Here is a 21,171-nt window from a genome sequence, read left to right on the forward strand (position 1 = left end):
TAAATAATAACTGATTTGTTTTTTGATACTCATTTTAGCTCACAATAGCATTACATACATTATAAGTGTTTTCCCCCAAGTACATGTCATGTATCTGTAGTGCACTTTTTATTATATTCCAGATTACTTGGGATATGTGTAAACTCCTTAGAATTGAATGGAATTACATAATGGTTGATGAAATCAACATGATGATTTGAAGGTCACAGTTACTTTGGTCTGTTACTTGGTCAATGACGATTTCTCCCTCTGGCTGGGCTTTCTCCAAATATATAGCATTGGCAATAAGGAAGGCATTGTATGAATGAGTATAAAATCAATGCATTTTAATTATTTTATTTTACTATTATTATTATTATTATTTTTAAGATTTTGTTTATTTATTCATGAGAAACACACACACACAGAGAGAGAGAGAGAGAGAGAGAGGCAGAGACACAGGCAGAGGGAGAAGCAGGCTCCATGCAGGGAGCCCGACGTGGGACTTGATCATGGGTCTCCAGGATCACACCCTGGGCTGAAGGTGGTGCTAAACCGCTGAGCCACCCGGGCTTCCCTTAATATTATTTTTTAAAGATTTTATTTATTTATCTGTACGAGACATAGAGGCAAAGACATAGGCAGAAAGAGAAGCAGGCTCCCTGAGGGGAGCCTGATACGGGACTCCATCCCAGGACTCTGGGATCACAACCTGAGCCAAAGGCAGACGCTCAACCACTGAGCCACCGAGGTGTCCCACGCATCCATTTTTAATACAGAAGTTCTCTGTGCTGCAGAGGGTTAGCTATTATTCCATCTTCATGTACTGAGAGAATTGCATTTATAGTTTTGAAACAAAGAAGATCTGAGTGGTTTTTTTTTGTTTTGAGAAAATTAAAATAATAATTAAAAAATAATTTTTGTACATTTACATGGGTAATTAATAAGTATTTTGCTTTTTTTTTAAGATTTTATTTATTCATTCATGAGAGACCCAGAGAGAAAGAGAGAGGCAGAGACACAGGCAGAGGGAGAAGCAGGCTTTATGCAGGGACCCTGATGCGGGACTCAGTCCCAGGATCCCAGGATCATGACCTGAGCCAAAGGCAGATGCTCAACCACTGAGCCATCCAGGTGTTCCTGGCATTTGCTTTTATATATGGTTTGAAAAATAATTACTATTGAAACTCATCAAATTGCAAATGTCTGGTTTTAAGGGCCACTATTTTAAAAAAATAATTACTAAACATCCTTTTTGGTGAAGCTACTGCATTTATAGAATGAAAAACCATACTAGAAAATAGCAATCTTTTTTATCCCTTCTATATCTAATGTATCCTCATAACCAGCTTATGGTTTTCTTCTATTATTGTCACCCTTTTCTGTGAAATTTATTTTCTAATCCTTTCGTGTGATTCATTTCTAATGGGCTTTTTAAAATATTGGTTACTTGTGGGGTTATGTATGTTTTCCCCCTCCAATATAATCAAGGTATTGATCGCCCCCATAGTTTAAGAGGTTTGATGAAGCAAGCCACCACCTACTCTTGTAGCTTACAAAATAGTTGAGTTTCTGTCTCTTCTACCCAACAGGTGAAATAATTGTATTTATCATTATGAGCAGAGAATACTGATTTTAAAAGAACCCACAGCAATATTTATTTCTCTGATTCTGTTAAGAATAGCATTTGAGTGCATAATTGTAGATTTTAACGATGTCATATATATCATTTCTATATTTTTCAGTTTTCTACTATTCATCTATTTCTGTAACTGGAATTATTCTTTTAGCTTAGAAACAATATCAAATGATATTTCATAGGTTATATTTTTGTGATGGTTTTATAATCTTTACAAAATAGCGCCTAGCATTGTGCCTTGTACATGGTAGGTTCTCAGTAATACTCAGTGAATTGATTGCTTGAAAGTGAGATTAACAAATTTAAAACTAATAGGAACCATTAATTTAGTTGTGTTCTTTCTAAATAACTTGTTATTTGTTTAGATGTATGAGAAAGTCATTTCTTTATCTCTGATGTTTCTCTTCATCTCCCTTTTCAGATGTTAGCACATATGAATATGAAATTTTATTTATTTATTTATTTATTTATTTATTTATTTATTTATTTAAGATTTTATTTATTTACTCATAGACACAGAGAGAGAGGCAGAGATACAGGCAGAGGGAGAGGGAGAAGCAGGCTCCATGCAGGGAGCCCGACGTGGGACCTGATCCTGGGTCTCTAGGATCACACCCCAGGCTGCAGGTGGCGCCAAACCGCTGTGCCACTGGGGCTGCCCCGAATATGAAATTTTTAAGATAAATATTAATATGCAATGATATTAATGTAATAATTGTCTTATTTTGGAAGGCATTAAAATATTTATATGTGGTCATACTATAAAGAGCACATTTAACTTTAAAAATCAATAATTTATAGACAATTTAAATAAGATACTGGGGCCTCTTCTGTTAATGGCTGACTTAAACTGATCTTAGGATTTTTTAATGCTAAATCTAGTATTTTCTTCACTGAATAATCTCTCATTTCTTCTAAAATATGTTACTGTCGCTCACATCTCTCAGAAGTAGGTAATTAAAATTCTTGTTTGCTATTACAGTTCTTGATTTGAGTGAAAAAAAAAATCAAAAGTAATCTTCCATCCCTTAGAGGATTTGATGTTAATTATACCTTCTCTGGTTGTAGATTTTCTCTTTCACATTGTATTGTGTTTTAGATTTCCACTTTATTAATGAAGAGTCTGAAATGCTATTTAAAATGCAAGTCAGGGGGATCCCTGGGTGGCTCAGCGGTTTAGCACCTGCCTTCGGCCCCGGGCATGATGCTGGAGTCCCGGGATCAAGTCCCACACCGGGCTCCATGCATGGAGCCTGCTTCCTCCTCTGCCTGTGTCTCTGTCTCTCATCTCTCATGAATAAATAAAATAAAATCTTTAAAAAAAATAAAATAAAATGCAAGTCAGTGATGCCTGGGTGGTTCAGGCAGTTAAGCACCTGACTCTTGACTTCGGCTTAGATCATGATCGAGCCCTGCGTCAGGCTCTGTGCTCATTGCAGAGTCTGCTCGAGATTCTTTTTCCCTCTCCCTCTGCCCCTCTTGCTGCTTGCTTGTGTTTTTTGTCCTCTCTCTCTAAATAATAAATCAATAAAATCTTAAACAAGATAAAATAAAATTGTAAGTCAATCAGGAGTCACAACATTTCATTTTAGGCTTTAGCACAGTCTTGTAATGCTGTTGTTGTTGTTTGTCTTGATTTTAAATGATTTATGTGGAGTAAGATTACCCTCACATATCAGAAAGTACCACCTAGAACTCCTACACCATATGCTACTTAACAGTTCTTTAGCTAGCTACTATTTGAAGGTAAATGTAGTGTTAGTTCTCTGCGAACAGAAGCCATGCATGTACTCCCAAATTAAAGGCAATTAAAAAACTGCTTAGGTTGACTTCAGTGGTGATTTTCTGAAAGCAACTTTGCCAATTGTTTAGTTCATACTGTTCTTAAAAGTGTCTTTTATTCTTTAAGCAAGTTTATACTAGTACCAGGTTGATGAAACTACTCTAGGAAAAAAAAAAAAAAAAAAGAAACTACTCTAGGAAAATTAACAAGAGGATAATGCACAGAATTAATAGTGAAAAAGAACAGGAAAGGAGATAAACTATCCAGTAGATTATTTTATCATAAGTGTTCAAAGTCTGAAGGCTAGTTTTTAGAAGACTGCTCCCTCTTTGAGATGCATAGATTAAGCTACTTTGTTTTGACAGTTTATTGTTGTTTTTTTTTAGAAGCTAATCTTTATTCCTCTTATTAAAATACTGAATTTTTTCTACTTGTATTTGAGTGTATTGAAGTCCCTCTGAATTAGTGAAGCTCCCTATATTAAAATAGCTATTCTGGGGCAGCCTCGGTGGCCCAGCGGTTTAGTGCTGCCTTCAGCCCAGGGTGTGATCCTGGAGACCTGGGATCGAGTCCCATGTCAGGCTCCCTGCATGGAGCCTGCTTCTCCCTCTGCCTGGTCTCTGCCTCTCTCTCTCTCTGTGTCTGTCATGAATAAATAAATAAATAAATTTTTAATAAATCTTAAAAAAATAGCTATTCTGTAAGTTTTTAATCTTCACTATAATTTGGGGAATTAAAAAAACTATCATCTTAAAAAATTATTGTAATGTTCTTCTCTAAATTACTTAGCTAATTCTTCAAATTTCCACCAACCCTCTTATCTATTTTATTGTTAGGGAAATAGTTACTGTTCTCTATTTTTTCTTAAAGATTTTATTTATTTTGGGGGATTGAGGGGCTGAGGGAGAGAGAGAGAGAGTCTCAAGTAGACTCTGTGCTGAGCATGGAGCCCAACATGGGGCTCAATCTCATGACCCTGAGATCATGACCTAAGCCAAAATCAAGAGTTGGATGTTTAACTGACTGAGCCACCCAGATGCCCCCTGTTCATTTTCTTGTATAGATATTCTTATTATGTGGCTGAATAAGTTGATGTTTAGCTGGCTTCTTAAAATTTGTGTGGTATCACCATAAAGAAAGGATTATGTGAGCTTTTGCAGTGAATAGCTTCAATTGAATATTTCCCATTGCATGTTCATTCCTGGTAACTTGTATAGTATTTTCTATTATGTCTTTCTTTTTCATAATTATTTTATTTACAGCTAAGTGTGTCCTGAGAGTTTTCACATATTGTGGAAAGATGTGCTTCTTAGTACTATGTAATATGGCTAAATAAAAAAAAAGTAGTTTTGAAAAGTTATATTGAAGTATAATTAAGGATCATGGGAAAGGAAAATCACATTTTGAGAAGTTTCTTATTTTGGTTTAGAATTATAGAAATTATAAACATAACTTATTTCATGTGATTTTTTTTTCCCTGATCATATATATGACTATTCCAGTTCGAGGAGCATCACGTTGACCTCTAGCTTGTTATTACTAATTAGGTAGTTTTCTCAACCCTTGAAATCTATCCATTTTTTCTTTTTTGCTTGCTTTACTAATGACTTACCTGTCCTCTCCCAAAACATCTTACTTCTCCCACCTTTTGGTTTGGTTGATGTACGGGAAATGTCAATACAGATGGAGGCCTTTGTGTAATAGAGCATCATTCAGTGAAAAACTCTTCCAGAGGACCAGAGCAGCAGGACATGCATCAAGGTATCTAGAGTTTGTGGAAGCCTTAAGTATTAAGGGGCCAGGTTGGTGCAGCTGAATTTTATAGTCATTTACTTAAAATACAGTACTAGTAACTGGATTAGGGAAATGTGTTTATTATCTAGAACAGATATTTAGATACAGCACATGTTTATTTTGACTTTGAGTATCAGAGTAAAACATTAAATATCCACATACAAACAGACTTTTACATAGGAAAATTCTCACATATATTTTATTGGTAAATGGGTCTCAACTTTTTTTCATCTTTCTGCTTCAGTATGACTCATATACATCAGTAATCACAATGCTAGTGTGGTTTGAGGAGAATTCAGAATTTACTATAGTAAGGGCACTTGTAGTTTGATTCTTCCACCTCCCTCCACTGCAATAATTCTGACATTCACTCCTCAGGACAGTTCTCACTGTTATATCTCATTTTTAAAAATCACTCTTTAAAGATGTATTTCTTCTTAATAGTCCTAGATATTTTTTACCTTAATTCTTTTGCATTTCAGGATTAAGTGCAATTTTAGTATATGTCCATACTAAGCAAAATAAAGGTGTTATTAATCTCAAAGTTGTTTGGTGCAAAGCTACATTGCATTGCCTGTGATACTTGTCCTTTGCTCCTCACTGTGATTTCCTCCTAGAGAGGCTTTAATCCATCCAAGCTAGTGAGGAAGCTGGGGTAATGAAAATTGGTTTCTTCATGTTAACCATCTTTCTGTAATTACCAACTTATCTTTAGGTTATGATATCTTTTAGTAGTAAATATGTAGTTTTATTTTTATTTTTTAAAAAGATTTTATTTATTTATTCATGAGAGACACACACAGAGAGAGGCAGAGACATAGGCAGAGGGAGAAGCAGACTCTTTGCAGGGAGCCCGATGTGGGACTTGATCCCAGGACTCCAGGATCATGCCCCAAGCCAAAGGGAGTTGCTCAACTGCTGAGCCACCCAGGCGTCCCTGTAGTTTAATTTTAAATTGTTTTCTCCTCTTTATTTTGATAGTTGACATCCAAAGTTTCTTGAATAAGACATATTTTATTCCTTATAAGACTAAACTTTAAAATTGAAAAGCAAGTTACATTTAAATCTATAGTAAATAGATAAATATTAAGAACTCTTAAATATGTTAGTGACTTATGCTAAAGGAAGTTATTCATTACTTTGGACTTTGAGATTAATACTTAGAATTCTATAAAATTATGGACAAATAGTTCTCTCATGATGCTTTATCATTCTTTTTCTTTTTTGTTTTCTTCAAATATCATCTTATTTGGGTATTAAAAGTTTAATAAACTTGTGAGATTTTTTTAAAGAATTGAACTTTAACATTGGCTTTACATTTAGAATTAAGATTTGTTATTTGGCTCTTGGCAAAATGATCATCTGTTACATCAGCATAACTTGTGTTATTTGCTGCGCTGGGAAAATGAAATCAGTCATGATGGCACCTAAACAATCTGCATCTATTTATCTTCTGTCTCAGCCAAAAGTTAGATACACACAGGGCAATAGCATGCTTAGAAGATACCCAGACCTCAAGAAAAGGTTTATAAAAGAAGATGTGCGGAAGAGTTGGTGGGCTTCATTCCTTCATGATAGCCATAGGAAATATATCTAAGTGATATTTAAACATTGTTTTCTAGCAGAGATCTTCATGGACCAGATGCAGTTTATTATGGAGATCTTTTATATCATGCGTTAACACTTTTCTTTTTAATGTATTTTGGAATTAATGTACTAATTTACTTCTAGGATTCTTAATCATTCAACTTCTGTCCCAAGAAACAAGCCAAAACAAACTGTGGAATGCGAAAAGAGGTATAAAAATATTTTAGTCCTTATGTTTAATATTTTAAAATGAAGCTTGATTCTCTAACAGTGATGTTCCCATATGTGGGCTTTAATTGAATAAATGATACAGATTTACTATAACTAGGTAATTTAATGAAGAAATGTGTTATAGCACCAGATAAATTTACTTTTGATATAAACAGATCCAAAAATACGGATTTTGATCTCTTTTTGTGCTCATACCTGCATTTTTTCTTAATGACAGAATCATTTGTTCATTTATTAACTCAGTAAACCATTTATTGTAGGAGTATTACTGCCAGAATGTGTTTCTTCATCATTGTGTTTGTTTTCTGTTATCGTTCACTTTTTAATTTCATTTCAATTGGGTTTTACTAAGTTCTTCTTTTTTTTTTAATTTTTATTTATTTATTTATGATAGTCACACAGTGAGAGAGAGAGAGGCAGAGACATAGGCAGAGGGAGAAGCAGGCTCCATGCACCGGGAGCCCGATGTGGGATTCGATCCCGGGTCTCCAGGATCGCGCCCCAGGGCAAAGGCAGGCGCCAAACCGCTGCGCCACCCAGGGATCCCTTGGTTTTACTAAGTTCTTCTATGTGAATACAGGGTCTAAGTTAATATGTATGAATTCCAGAGAACTAGAAGACCCTGAAAGTTTCTATTTATCTTTTTGGCAGTTTGAAAATTTGCATCAGGTTCAACTCCTGGGTCATTTCTACAGGAGTATAAAGGTCCAAGGCTGGAGGTAGGGTGGCTGTAGAAGTAAACACAGAGAGAATTAACGTTTCTTAAATGCTTGTTATATGCAAACTGTTCTCAATGGGTTAGATGTCTTGTCTCGTTTAATCCTCATAACAACTATGAAGTTGTTACTGTTACCCCATTTCATTAGGGAAAAAACAGAGGTTCAGAAATTTCCATAATTTGCTCAAGGTCACACAGTTTATAAGTGATACAGTGAAGATTCAAGCCCAGGTTGTCTGGTTCCAGAACCCCATGTCTTAACATATGGTAAAAAGAACATTTTGCTTCCTTGAGATTCACACATACCACTGATATCTTTTCCTGGATAACTCAGTCTAAACTGAACTTATGTTTTCCCAAACTTAGTTCTTCTCCTATATAGTTTGCCTGAGTGAATGTCCCACTACTCAGTCACCTGTCAGCAACTTTGAAATTATAGGAAACTTCTCTCTCTTTTTTTTTTAAGATTGTATTTATTTATTCATGAGAGACAGAGAGAGAGAGGCAGAGACACAGGCAGAGGTAGAAGCAGACTTCATGCAGAAGCCTGATGTGGGACTCAATCCTGGGACTCAGGGATCACACCCTGAGCCAAAGGCAGACGCTTATCAGCTGAGCCACCCAAGCGTCCCAGAAACTTCTCTTATGCACCCTTCCCAATCTAGTCAATAACAGAAAATTACAGCTTCTTTTTTTTTTGAAATATTTATTATTTTTTTAAGATTTTATTTATTTATTCATGAGAGACACAGAGAGAGAGAGAGAGAGAGAGAGGGAGGAAGAGAGAGGCAGAGGGAGAAGCAGGCTCCATGCAGGGAGCCCGACGTGGGACTCGATCCCGGGTCTCCAGGATCACGCCCCAGGGTGAAGGTGACGCTAAACCGCTGGACCACCGCGGCTGCCCAGAAAATTAGAGCTTCTTCACATTACTTACATCTGTCTCAACTTCTCCATTCCTAGCACAATCGGATTGGCATAGGCCCCATCCTTTTCCTCCTGGATTACTGTAACAGTCCCTAGACATATCTTCTTTCTTCACTTTTGCTTACCTTTAAACTTGTCTTCTGCACTGTTATAAGAGTGATGGTTCTAAAATAGTCTGTGTGACTCCCATCTATTATCTTCTACTGGTTCTTTATCACTTTCAGGATAAAGCTGAAAATGTTTGACTTAACTGTAAGATTGAAGTGAATTTCTGCCTACCTTAAGCCTTATGCGCTCTTCCAGTGGCAATTTTTGCTGTTAGGAACAGTACTTTTTTCCTTATTCTAGCATGGTTTCCCATCTCTGTCTTCTGTATATCCTGATTTCTCTCCTGGGACTCCCCTTTCTTCTTTTTTTCCACTTTGGCGTTCAGAATTGAGTTCAAGTATAAAGATGAGTTTTTATACTCAAGTCTAGAAACATTACTCAAATTTCAGTAATTGAATTTAACCCACTCCCTCCATTTTTGAATACTGATTCTGTTATCTTGTATGTTCTCTTTCCTTAAAGTTTGTGTTATTACTTCCCCCCTACCTTCTTTCATTCCCATGCTAAGCTTCCTCCCTAGGTTCCTAATATTCTCTTGAGAAAACTCCAATTGCCCAAACCTCAACACTGTGATATCTAATCTTGGCCTCTCCTTCATATAACTATTACTTCTACTTTTCTCATTTTCAAAATAATCACTCAATTTTTTTCTTAAAAACAAAATAAAAAATTTCCTAGTATAAGATTAATGTAGCTTTATTCTTGAAAAATTGTAAGATTTAGCAAACACAAAGAAAAAAACCCAAATAAATATCAACTATTATCCCACTCTTCAGAGATGACAGGTCATAGTATTTTGGTATTTTTCTCTTTAGACTCTTTTTCTATCTGTGTGCATGAATATTTGCACGTTTGTGTGTGTACACACACACGCGCCACAGAGTTGTATAACCTGTTGCCTACTTAACATCTCCACTTGGATGTATAATAGACACGAAACTTAACTTTCCAAAACTATACTCTTATTTTTTGTAAGATTTTATTTATTTATTTGAGAGAGAGCACTAGTAGGGGACAGAGGCAGAAGGAGAGAGAGAAAAAGGCTCCCAGCTGAAGAGGGTCCCCCATGTGGGGCTCTATCCCTGGACCCTGGGACCATGACCTGAGCTGAGGGTAGATGCTTAACCTATTGAGCGACCCAGGTGCCCCTCTAAAACTATAGTCTTAATCCCTCCTTGTACCTCTTGAACTTGTTTTTCCTGTATTTTTTTCCCATTTCAGAAAATGTAAACTCATCCTTCTAGTTGCTCAGCTCAAAAGCCTCAGTCAACCTTAACATGTCACTTTTCTTTCACATGCCATATCTAATCCACTAGCAGATCTCGTTGACTCTGCCTTCAAAATATAACCCGAATCTGATCACATCTTACCACCTCCACACCTACCACCCTAGCTCTAGCCATATCTTTTAAAAATTTTATTTTATTTTTATTTATTTTATTTATTAATTTGTCTTTATGATTTTTATGTTTTTTCTTTCAAGTTTTTCTTTAAATTCAAGTTACTTAACATATAGTGTAGTATTGATTTCAGGAGTGATTCATCAACACCCAGTGCTCAACACAAGTGCCCTCCTTAATACCCATCACGCAGTTACCCCTTCCCCCAATCCACCTCCCCTCCAGCAACCCTCAGTTTTGTCTCTGTAGTTAACAGTTCTTATGGTTGCCTCCCTCTCTCTGATTCCCCTTACTTTATTTTTCCTTTCCTTCACCTATGTTCATCTGTTTTGTTTCTTAAATTCCACATGTGAGTGAAATCATGTTTGTCTTTCCCTGACTGATGTATTTCCACCCTAGCCATCTCTTAGTTCAGTTACTAAAATAGCCTTTTTTTTTAAAAGATTTTATTTATTCATTCATGAGGGATGAGAGAGAGAGAGAAAGAGAGAAAGAGGCAGATACACAGGCAGAGGGAGAAGCAAGCTCCATGCAGAGAGCCCGACGTGGGACTCGATCCCGGGTCTTGAGGATCATGCCCTGGGCTGAAGGCGGTGCTAAACCGCTGAGCCACCCGGGCTGCCCCCTCTTTTTAATTTTATTTTAAGACTCCTATTTATCTCCTTCATGGACTTATTAGCTGTAATTTTTTGTTACTAATTATTTTAGGGTTTAAAGTATAGTGTTTAACTTACCACAGTCTACCTTCAAGTGTTGGTATGCCATTTCATATATAACTCTACCACAGTATACATCTGTTTCTTCCCTTCTGGCCTCTGTGGTGTTGTTGCTATACATTTTACTTATATATATGTTAAAACCTCATAATACATTGTTATTATTTTTGCTTTAAATAGTTGATTATTTCTTTACAGAGATTAAAATAATCAGAATAATGTCTTTTATCTTTACTCCCTTAGTTACCATCTCTAAGAGCTCTGTATTCCTTTGTGTAGCTCTATATTTCCATGTAGTATAATTTTCTTCCTACCTGAAAGGAACTTTAATGCTGCTGGTGCTGAATCCTTTCAGCTTCTGTATGACAGAGTCTTTGTTTCACCTTCATTTTTGAATCTTTGCTGGTACAGAATTTTAGGTTGACATTTTTGTTTTCTTTCAGTACCTTAAAGAGTTTTCTACTGTCCTCTGGATTGTGTTGTTTCCTATGAAAATTCTGTTGTCAGCATTTGTTTCATAGAACCTAATGTGTCTTTTTTCTCTGGCTGCTGTTTCCATTTTCTATTTATCATTTATTTGTTTTTAAGTAATTTTATTATGATGTATCTTGTAGTTCTCTTCATTTTTCTTTTGTTTGGAGTTCTTTGAGCTTCTCAAATTTATGGGTTTATTGTTTTCATGAAATTTGAAAATTTGGGCCCTTATTTCTTCAAATATCCTTTCTGTCCCCTGACCTATTCTGGAATTCCAGTTATATGTATATTAGGCTACTTGGGGTTTCCCACTGATTGCTGAGGTTCTGTTCAGCCCTGTTCAGTATTTTTCTTTCTTTGTTTGATTTTTGATAGTTCTTTTACTAAGTCTTTATGTTTACCAATCATTTCTTCTTTTAAAGATTTTATTTTTAAGTAATCATCATACCCAGCATGGTGCTCAGACTTACAGCCCTGAGACATGAGTTTTATGCTGTACCAGCTAAGCTAGCTGGGCACCCCTCTAATCATTTCTTATTAAATGTCCAGTCTACAGTTAATCCCATCCAGTTTATTTTCAATTTTGGATGTTGTACTTTTCATCTCTTGAACTTTGATTTTTATCTATTTTATGTCTATCGTGTCTGTACTTAACATGCTTAGTCTTTTTCTCTAGCTTCCTCAACATTCCTGATTGAATTGTTAAAAAAGATTTTATTTATTTGAGAGACGGAGAGAGCTAGCAAGCTAGCACAGAAGCAGGGGGAGCAGTAGAGGGAGAGAGAGAAGCAGGCTCCCCGCTGAACAGGGAGCAATACTCTGTTGAAAATTTGAAGAATGCTTCTGTAGAGTAAAAGCTCTTCAAATCCTTTCTCTGTGCATTGCTTAATCTCTATTACTTTGTCCTGTTAATTCCATCTACCTTTTTTACTCTGGCTCCCAGCTCTGTCTCTTCAATTCAGGGAGCCCCCTGGGCCTTACTTTGGTTCCTCCTCTGTGGGCTAGGAGCCTGGAAACCCTCTTCCTGCAGCAACCTGATGCAATTATGGGGTTTGCCTTCTTTGTTACCCATCTGTAAGGGATAAATGTCTTTTTTTCTTTCTTTCTTTCTTACTCAGTGTCTTGGAAAGCAGAATTTAATATATTTTGTCTGTTCTTTTAGTGTTTTTAGTCAGGGTATAAATCTGATCACTGTTACTCTATCTTGGCCAGATACAGAGTCTAATTCTTACATTTTGTGTGTTTTGTCAGTATTTAGTTTGATTCTTCCATATACTCCCTCTGCCTCAACATTTAAAAGCTTACTGCCCGTATTTTTCATATACTTATTGCAATTTCATCTTTATTTATATTTGAATCTTTTAGTCATGAATTTTGGTTTTTGATATGAGGTGAAGTATTTAATTTTTTCTTCTTTTTTGCTCCCTCTCTCCTTTTTCTTATCCAACTCCCCCTGTTTTTCTTTCTTTCTGTGTGTATTTTGTAATTGGTTAACCAGTTGTCTCCACACTATTTGCTGCATAACCTATCATTTCTATAACAATTGTAAATTTCATTTTTTAAATCACAAGTTGTTATATTTGTGGTTCTGTACTTGTCTTCCCCTGGAAAATTTATAAATTCTGGGTCTAGTGGTATTTAATTAATTTAGTAGAATATATGTAATTTCCTAGCAGGGAAGTCCCCTTTATTATATAACTTTTCTTTATCATCTGTACTTCCAAATTAACTTTGAAATTCTTTTATCAAATTTCTAATACATCCTTTCTGTTTTTTATTATAGTGTATTTCAGCTGTCAATTAATTTGAAGAAGTTATAATATTTTGTCTTTCTAAGAACTTTCCAGTTATTCAATTTTCTTACTAGACATTTGTAGTTATGTTTCTTTTTTTAGAGAGAGAGAGCACAAACAGGGAACAGGGTCGGGTGGGGGCAGAGAGAGAGAGAGAATCCCAAGCAGGCTCCATGTGCTGAGCATGGAGCCCAATTCAGGGCTCCATCTCACAACCCCAAGATCATGACTTGAGCCAAAATCAAGAGTCAGATGCTTAATTGATTGAGCCATTCAGGTGCCCTGACTTGGGTAGTTTTTGATGTAGATCTTATGCATGTCTAAATTAAGTTTGTTCCTAGTATTTTTGCTTTTCCTTCCTTTTATGAATATTTTCTTCCTGATATATTTTATAGCTTGTTATCAATATATTGATATATGAGAAAGCTATTAAGTTTTGTATATTTTTTATAACTGGTAACCTTCTTTTAATAATAATAGATTTTTCCCCCTTGGATAATCATGTCTTCTCTAAATTTTGAAAATTTGTTTCTTTCTCTCTAATATTTAAATGTTTTTTTCTTCCTGTATAATAGAGAAGTTCTACAACAGTGTTGAATAATAACAGCTCTAGTGGGCATTTTGTCTGTGTATTTTTTCCAAAGGAACTTTTTGTTCAAATTGGCCACTTAACAACAACATGTACAGTCTACTTTTCCTGACAAAAATAGATGAAAAGAATTTCTACCATAGACCCTGTGTGTCAGAATAAAGGGTTAGAGGTTCATAATCAGTAATTCAATAGTCAGAGAGAAATTACTCCCCTAATCTCTTTGGCATTTAAACAAAATAAGTCTGTATAAAGAAATTATTAGGTTTTTGTTTGTTTTTGGTAGTGATTTAATGTAATCATTAAAAACATCTGGTTTTTCATTGTATGTCTAGGTATAACATTTCTTTTGGCCTCTAAAAAGTCCTTAGAGTAGTCCTTTTTTTTAAAGGAATAAAAGTGATTGGGAACTTAATATATTTTTGTCAACTTTTAAGTTTTATGTAGTTTAAACCATAGACATGGATAAAGTCTTTTAGATTTCTGGTAGAAAAAAAAGAGAGAGCGAGCGAGAGACAACATTATATTGTTCATAATAAATACCTAAGAATAATTCTAAATTTTTTAACATATGAAGACATCTTTAATTTTGTAGTGTCTCAGCAGATGAAGTTAATTCACCGTTATCACCCCTCACATGGCAGGTAAGAGAAAAATGAATTACTGTTATATCTAATATTTTATTTATGTCATTTATTTAGTTAAAAGAAATTGTCTCATTATAGCCCCTAGAAAATCAGAAGGATCAAATGGATGAACAGCAGTGGCCAGAATCTCAACCTATAATCTGGCAGAGTGAAGAAAGAAGGCGGAGCAAACAGATTAGAAAAGAATATTTCAAGGTACTTTATTTATATATATATTAAACTGCAAAATTTACATTGTAATTATTACTTTTAGTTTTATCAGTTTCATGTTAATAAGGTAGACTGTAACTCTAGTTACATATAATAAATGTATTATTTTATCTTGGTTTCCCACATGCATGGATATAGATAATATTATCCAGTTAAATACATAAAATCTCAATAATTCAGAATAATTAAGAATGACATTGCAGATCAATCTGAATTGTGATTTACCAGATACTTGACATGAAGGATGAATGTTTGCTATACTGCTAGTTATAGCAATATGTAGTTATGTTTTAAAAGAATTGCCTAGAATAGGTCTTTTGTTAGATTTGTTTCGGTATATAGTTCACATGTATTTGCAATTAGCAGTTAACTGTTTCTGTCTAAATAAATGCTATTTACATGGCTCTAAAAATGCTTGAAAGTGTTTGTACCCCATTTTTTCTTCTTCCTACCTTAGTAGATTTCTTAAGACGATCTTTCAGCTAAATTAAAAGTTTAGACTATTTGAATCATCCCAAATTTCTAGGTAGCAGGGTTTTAATGAAATTTTACTGTGTACACCTTTGTAAGTATTGTAGTATTATTCATTTGTGGTTAAAGTCTGCTACGTTTGTAGATATCAGTGGAATTAGCTTAATCTTCAGTACTAGTCAGAATCCATTATTGGACAGTGCAGATAAGCTTCCTGCCCCATGAATGGCAAATTCTGTTGTCTTTGTGCCCTTTCTGTTTCCCAAAGCCTAATTTTTATGTAATAATAACAATTTTATGTAAATACATAGTTCTGTGCTAAATTATAGGTAGTTTGAAGTTTATATCTCTAATGGATAGGATTATATTTTATGTTTTTCTCTGGTAAAAGTGGTTATCTGTACACATTGATGTATTTCCTTATATGGGAATATAACATATTTGGAAGTAGGGAGTATCATATGAGCAAAACAAAAATGTTATGTGACTTAACAAGTCTGTGATAAGTTTCATCCTTCTACAAGTAATTACTGAATCCTTTTATTGAGCTTCATGGTACCTGGTCAGTATGAGAGATAATGAAGAAATAAAAAGGAAAAAAAAACAAGGACCTTCTAAGCAGAACCCTGGTCAGTAATGGCGAAAATCTGTTTATCCCAAGTCTTTACAGATCTGCAGTTATATTCTGACATTTGTTTTAAAATCTCCTCTTTCAATTTATAGGACGTTGAACAAAGGCACATAGTAAAATTTGTTAGTAGATAAAACCTGACGAATGAGAAATTTTAATTTTTCTGACTAATGGAAGAGATTTTGATATTTACTTGATCTACTAGTAAAGTAAAAGCATATAAATTTTGGTAATTTATCAAAAACACTTGTATAGCAATTATTAAGTGCCAGACACTCTGTTCTAAGGACTTTACAAATATCAACTCATTTAATATTCATAGCAACCCTATGAAGTAAGTACAATTATCATTCCTATTTTACAGATGGGTAAATTAAGGCACAGAGAGGCTAACTAATATACATCATGTCACTTAGCTAATAAACAGCCAAGTCAAGATTTGAACCTAGAGCCTATGCTGCGCTGCCTGTTTACCTACTGTGGATAGTCTAATATCAAACGAAACTTTCAAATCAATACAATTTATTGTTTTTAAAAATACTTTACAGTAACCCAAGTGAAGATCTCAGTAAAGCCTTAACAGAAGCCTTTAAAAAATAGTTCTTTGATTTAATAGTATCATTTGTTGATAAGTATTTTATTTTTTAAGGCTTAAACATATCTCCTATAATATTTCTATTTTGTAAGTTGCTAAGAGATCAAATGAGATCCTCTTTGAAATGTCCATTACATTATCCATCATTCAAGAAATGTTAATTTCTTCCATACTTTTAATAAAGTGGGTACAAAGATAAGCTTAGTCACTGGGAAATATTTTAAGGAGATATGTAGTTCTCCTCAATAGTCAGAAGATGTCAGTGTTAGGATACTGCAAAAAAATTGAATGTCAACAAATTTTTCCTAAGATGTAAAAAAAAAAAAAAAAAGATAAAAACCTGAGATACTACTCTCTGAGTCAAAACCATTATTCATGGGATGCCTGGGTGGCTCAGTGGTTTAGCGCCTGCCTTTGGCCCAGGGTGTGATCCTGGAGTCTGGGGATCAAGTCCCACATCAGGGTTCCTGCAGGGAGTCTGCTTCTCTCTCTGCCTATGTCTCTGCCTCTCTCTGTGTGTCTCTCATGAATAAATAAATAAAATCTTTAAAAAATTATTCAGAATTGCCAGTATTTTCTTGCTTAAGATGTCATTGATTTCTATAAAGTATCTTTATTTCAAAAATAAAATTTCTCTTAATTACCCATCTTCCAAGAATCAAAAGGGTTATTCATAGGATATATTACTGAACTTAATTTGGATTTATAGTTCATTAAACACTAAAATATACTACTTTAGAAATGTATATCCAAATATCACCAAGCTCACTCAGCGATAGCCCCTTAGCTTTGTGGTGTTGAGGAACATACAGAGCTTTTGTGCAACTTTATCCTAATACATATAAATGACTGAGCCACAAGAGTTCTTTGTGTTCCATGGTACATATTTAATGGTGGTGTTGTTATTCAGTATATTTATTGAAAGTGTGCATATGTTTGTGTATGTGGGTCTCTTCATTAATTATTTCTCAGTTGCCAAGACTGATTTTGGATAGTAATGTTTTTCAGGTAAGCCCCAGAAACTAAGTAAAAAATGTTTCAATATATTGGCCAGATTATGTGAGCAAGATGATAAATTGGGTCAGATTATACGAGTAAGTAAATCATTGTAGGAGAGTTACACTAACTCTTCTAGACTTCCAGACCACTTCTGTGTAGATTACTACTCTACTAAATAAAATTTAATGTCCTCGTTGCCAAAATAAAGTCACTGCATCTTTCAAAGTAAAGGTATTTCAGGAAATACGTTACTTTATTAAAAATCTCTTATAGAAAGAGATTTCTTTACATTTTATGGAAATGTGTTAATGCTTTTAATAAGATTTACAACAAAATAAGAACATCTAATTTTTTGATAAATTATGTTTAATATAAATTAGCTTTGATTTCTTCTAAGAATAATAACATCATGGATTTCTAAATGCATTAGATGATTGATTTCTAAACAAGAAAGTTAAAAAACATTAGATTAAATACTCTATTAGTCTTAAGGATTATTTGCTATATTGAAATGCCCTGTATATTTGTCTTCAAATCTATCTTAATTACTGCTGTGATAAAACATTATAATGACCCTTAAAATATATACCTGCTTTCATAAATACAGTATTTTTTCATTTAGAGGCTAATGCCCAGAAAAATATTTTTATATATTTTCTCTGATCATGGTTAATTTTATACTGGAATAGGGAAGCCAACTGGGTTTGTGAAATAACCTGATTTGTGTTGTTAGGAGTCAGAATTTGTACACAAGTTACTGTCTCTCCTGTGAAATTAACATAAGATACAGAAGTGATCTGACCTTTTTGTTTCTCTGGTTTGTAAACAGGTCTTTATTATTTGAATTCCGATATAATAAATTTCAGTTATTCAGACTAATGCTAATTGAGGATAGTGGACAGCTGAGTTGATTGAATAAAAGTTGAACTTATGGAATATCTTCAGATCTATGTATATATTAGGTTTTGAGTGTTAGGACTTTTAAATCTGTGTGGTAATGCAAAGTAGTACCTTTCTGAGTTTTCAAATGTGATAAATATTTTAAATTAGAAGTGTAGTTGAGTAACAATAACACAAATCTCATTATCTATGTTCTTAACCTCTTTATGCTCTGTTTCTTTCCTTTATCAGTTATTCACTTACTCTAATACATCCTTTCCATCTCTTTACTTTCCATCTGATACATGCTCTCAGACCTCTACAATTATTCCCGAGTCCCCTTGCAGCTGTTGCCTTGTCTCTTTTTCTTTAGGCCAAATTTAAATTTTTACATCCTAGTTTCTGATTACTCCTTAACCCACCACAGTCTGGCTTCCACATCCATTTCTCCATTGACATAGCCCCTTACCTAGAGCTTAACATGTACCTAAGAATTTGACAGTGATGGCCACATCTCTTTTCTTGAAACTCCTTTCTTGGTTTCTAAATAATTTTTCTTTCTTGGTTCTTCTGGGTTTTTTGGATTTTTTTGGGTTTTCTGACTTTTCTTCTGCTTGCTCTTAGGGGCTCATTCTCTTTTCATTACCCTAAAAACTCCCTCTGAAGCTTTTATGACTCCAGATGTCTCATATTCTGGTGGGTCTAAATTTACATCCCGTAGTTTTTTTTCTGGTTTCCAGACCTGTGTTTCTAATTGTCTGGATGCTTTACATGTATTTCAAGGTCAATCTGTCTCTGCCTCTTACCCTTCTCCCCCATGGAACTTGCTCCTCCTCCCTATTTATTCACGTTAATAGCAGCAGTGTCTGTCCAGTTGTCTCAGCTCTACACCTCAGTCCTCTTTGATCTTTCCCTCTCTCATTCCTCCAATCATCACTAAGATATTAATTATATGTCCTCTTTCTCTAATTTGCCACCTCTTCTACATCTTCACTGCCCTTGCTTTGGTTGGAACCCTCATTCTTGTCTAGGCAATTGTAATAACTTCTTCATTTGTTCCCTTTCTGTAGCTTCACAGTCCTTTGAGAAAACCCTGGCTTAAATTTGTTTCTTCCCTGTCTATTATCAATAACACAAAATTTAGACTTTTAAAAAACTTCAGATGCCATGATCCCCTAATCTCTAAGGTTTATTACCTGCCACAATTCACTCTCCTCACTAGCCATACTGCTACTTTTTTTTTAAAGGCTTATTTATTTATTATTTTTTTAGAGAGAAAGTGTGGTGGGAGGGAGGGTGGGAGAGGGAGAGAGAAATCTCAAGCCAACTCCCAGCTGAGCATGGAGCCTAACAGAGTTCTCGATCTCACAACTTCGAGATCACCACCTGAGCCAAAACCAAGAGTTTGATGCTTAACTGACTGTGCCACGCAGGCGCTCCGCCATCTGGCTATTCTTTGTTTTCTGCATAGGCTGAGCTTTTTTTTTTTATTAGTTTGTGCTTTCCTTCTTCTGAGAATGCCCACTAGCCCTTTTTATTCCTGGCAAACTTCTACTAATCATTCAGGATTTAGAGATAGTGGTTAAGAGCCTTGGCTTCTAGAATATATGTGCTGCTGAAGCGAGCACGAGCCTTGGCTTCTAGAATCAAACCACGTTGGTTCCAGTTTTTAACTTAGATATTGACTGTGTGACTTTGACAAATTACCTAACCTTGCTGAGCTTAATTTTTTTCTATCCCCAAATGACTCTAATTGTATCTTTTTTTACAAGATTATTATAACTGCTGAATTACTTAATAATGTAAAATGGCTATGAGAATAGCACTTGCCCCAAGGTATACATTTAATAAATACTAGCTTATTATTCACTCAAATGTCATTCTTTTGTTTGGTTTTTTGTTTTTGTACCAATCATCCTTTATCCGGTATTAATTCTCAATTAAAATATGAAAGGATCCAGCAAATATCAGGGATTTTTGCTCTACAAAAATCTACCCTACAAAGGTCATGGCCAGGAATATAGACTGTGCCCTCTTCAGTGGTACTTGTGTAGCTGTTCATGTTTGAGTTCCTTGTATGAAAGGCAGTGGTTGAAAAGCATGTAATATTCCAGCAACATTGAAACCTCGATGATGTTCCTTTTCTTCACATTGACATACTTGTAATACTGGTAGTAACTTCTTTGAAACACTCCAACCGGTATCTTTAGAGGCGAGATCCTGCAACAGTATTCAGTTTGGCAACTCCTCTGTTTTGACATCCATGAGTTTCTTTTCCTTTACTTGGATGACTGATGGCCATCTTCAGGTCCTGGGGTCTGCTGTGCAAATGTCATTCTTTTGTTGAAGTAGAATAGAACCAAGACAATGTATTGTCAGCAAGCATCATGCGTAGGGTAGTTGTCATACATCACTGGAGAGACAATGGAGGAATTTAGGTCTGGTGTTTGTAATCCCTAATATACTGCTTGCCTTCCAATCTGTGGTTGAGCTATCAGATAGATCTAGTTTTCCAAGAGTTATGGAATATAAAGCTGCATAAGAAAGGGGGCCATTAAATAGAACTTTGAATGCCAGGCAAGGAAAGTTGAACATAATTTGAAAGTAGGTTTTTCAGTAGGGGAATCATAAGATGCAAATAGTGTTTTGAATGTTTTAATCTACCATTAATTTGCAGGATTATTTGTGGTGAGGAGGAGTTAGAAATAAGAACCCTAGAGGACTTAATAAGTCCTTTGGTGGTGAAATAAGAACTTTGGTGGTTGTCATTGTGTATTTCTGTAATTCTTGATTGTAAAAACAAAGCTTTTTGACATAGTAGCATTTTTTATTTTAAGCATATGACCTTGGTGCCTCAGTATAAAATGCAGATAATAATATTTACTTTAGTGTTGTTAGGACAATCAAATGGGTTGATATGTGTAACATACTTTTGTCAGTGCCTGGTACATAGTAATCACTAATATAAGTATTAGCTATTATCATTATTACTGTTATTGTATGG

General features: G+C 34.8%; 1 protein-coding gene across 9 annotated transcripts in view; it reads left to right on the forward strand.

Moving 5' to 3' along the window:
• LRCH2 (leucine rich repeats and calponin homology domain containing 2) overlaps positions 1-21,171 on the forward strand; it is a 214,618-nt gene that overhangs the window by 77,816 nt on the left and 115,631 nt on the right. For 5 of the 9 annotated variants that reach the window (XR_013375004.1, XR_013375005.1, XM_077889223.1 and 2 more), the window contains exons 13-16: positions 5,085-5,162; positions 6,927-6,992; positions 14,331-14,379; positions 14,461-14,577. Coding sequence is in view for 7 of the 9 variants with exons in the window: in XM_077889223.1 (XP_077745349.1) it covers positions 5,085-5,162; positions 6,927-6,992; positions 14,331-14,379; positions 14,461-14,577 (310 nt within the window). In the remaining 2 variants the exon portion in view is untranslated. The remainder of the gene's footprint in view (positions 1-5,084; positions 5,163-6,926; positions 6,993-14,330; positions 14,380-14,460; positions 14,578-21,171) is intronic. The other 4 variants (XM_077889229.1, XM_077889225.1, XM_077889226.1 and 1 more) reach the window with 2 other exon arrangements.

The sequence above is a fragment of the Canis aureus genome, chromosome X (assembly GCF_053574225.1).
Source record: "Canis aureus isolate CA01 chromosome X, VMU_Caureus_v.1.0, whole genome shotgun sequence".
In the NCBI taxonomy this organism is placed as follows: domain Eukaryota; kingdom Metazoa; phylum Chordata; class Mammalia; order Carnivora; family Canidae; genus Canis; species Canis aureus.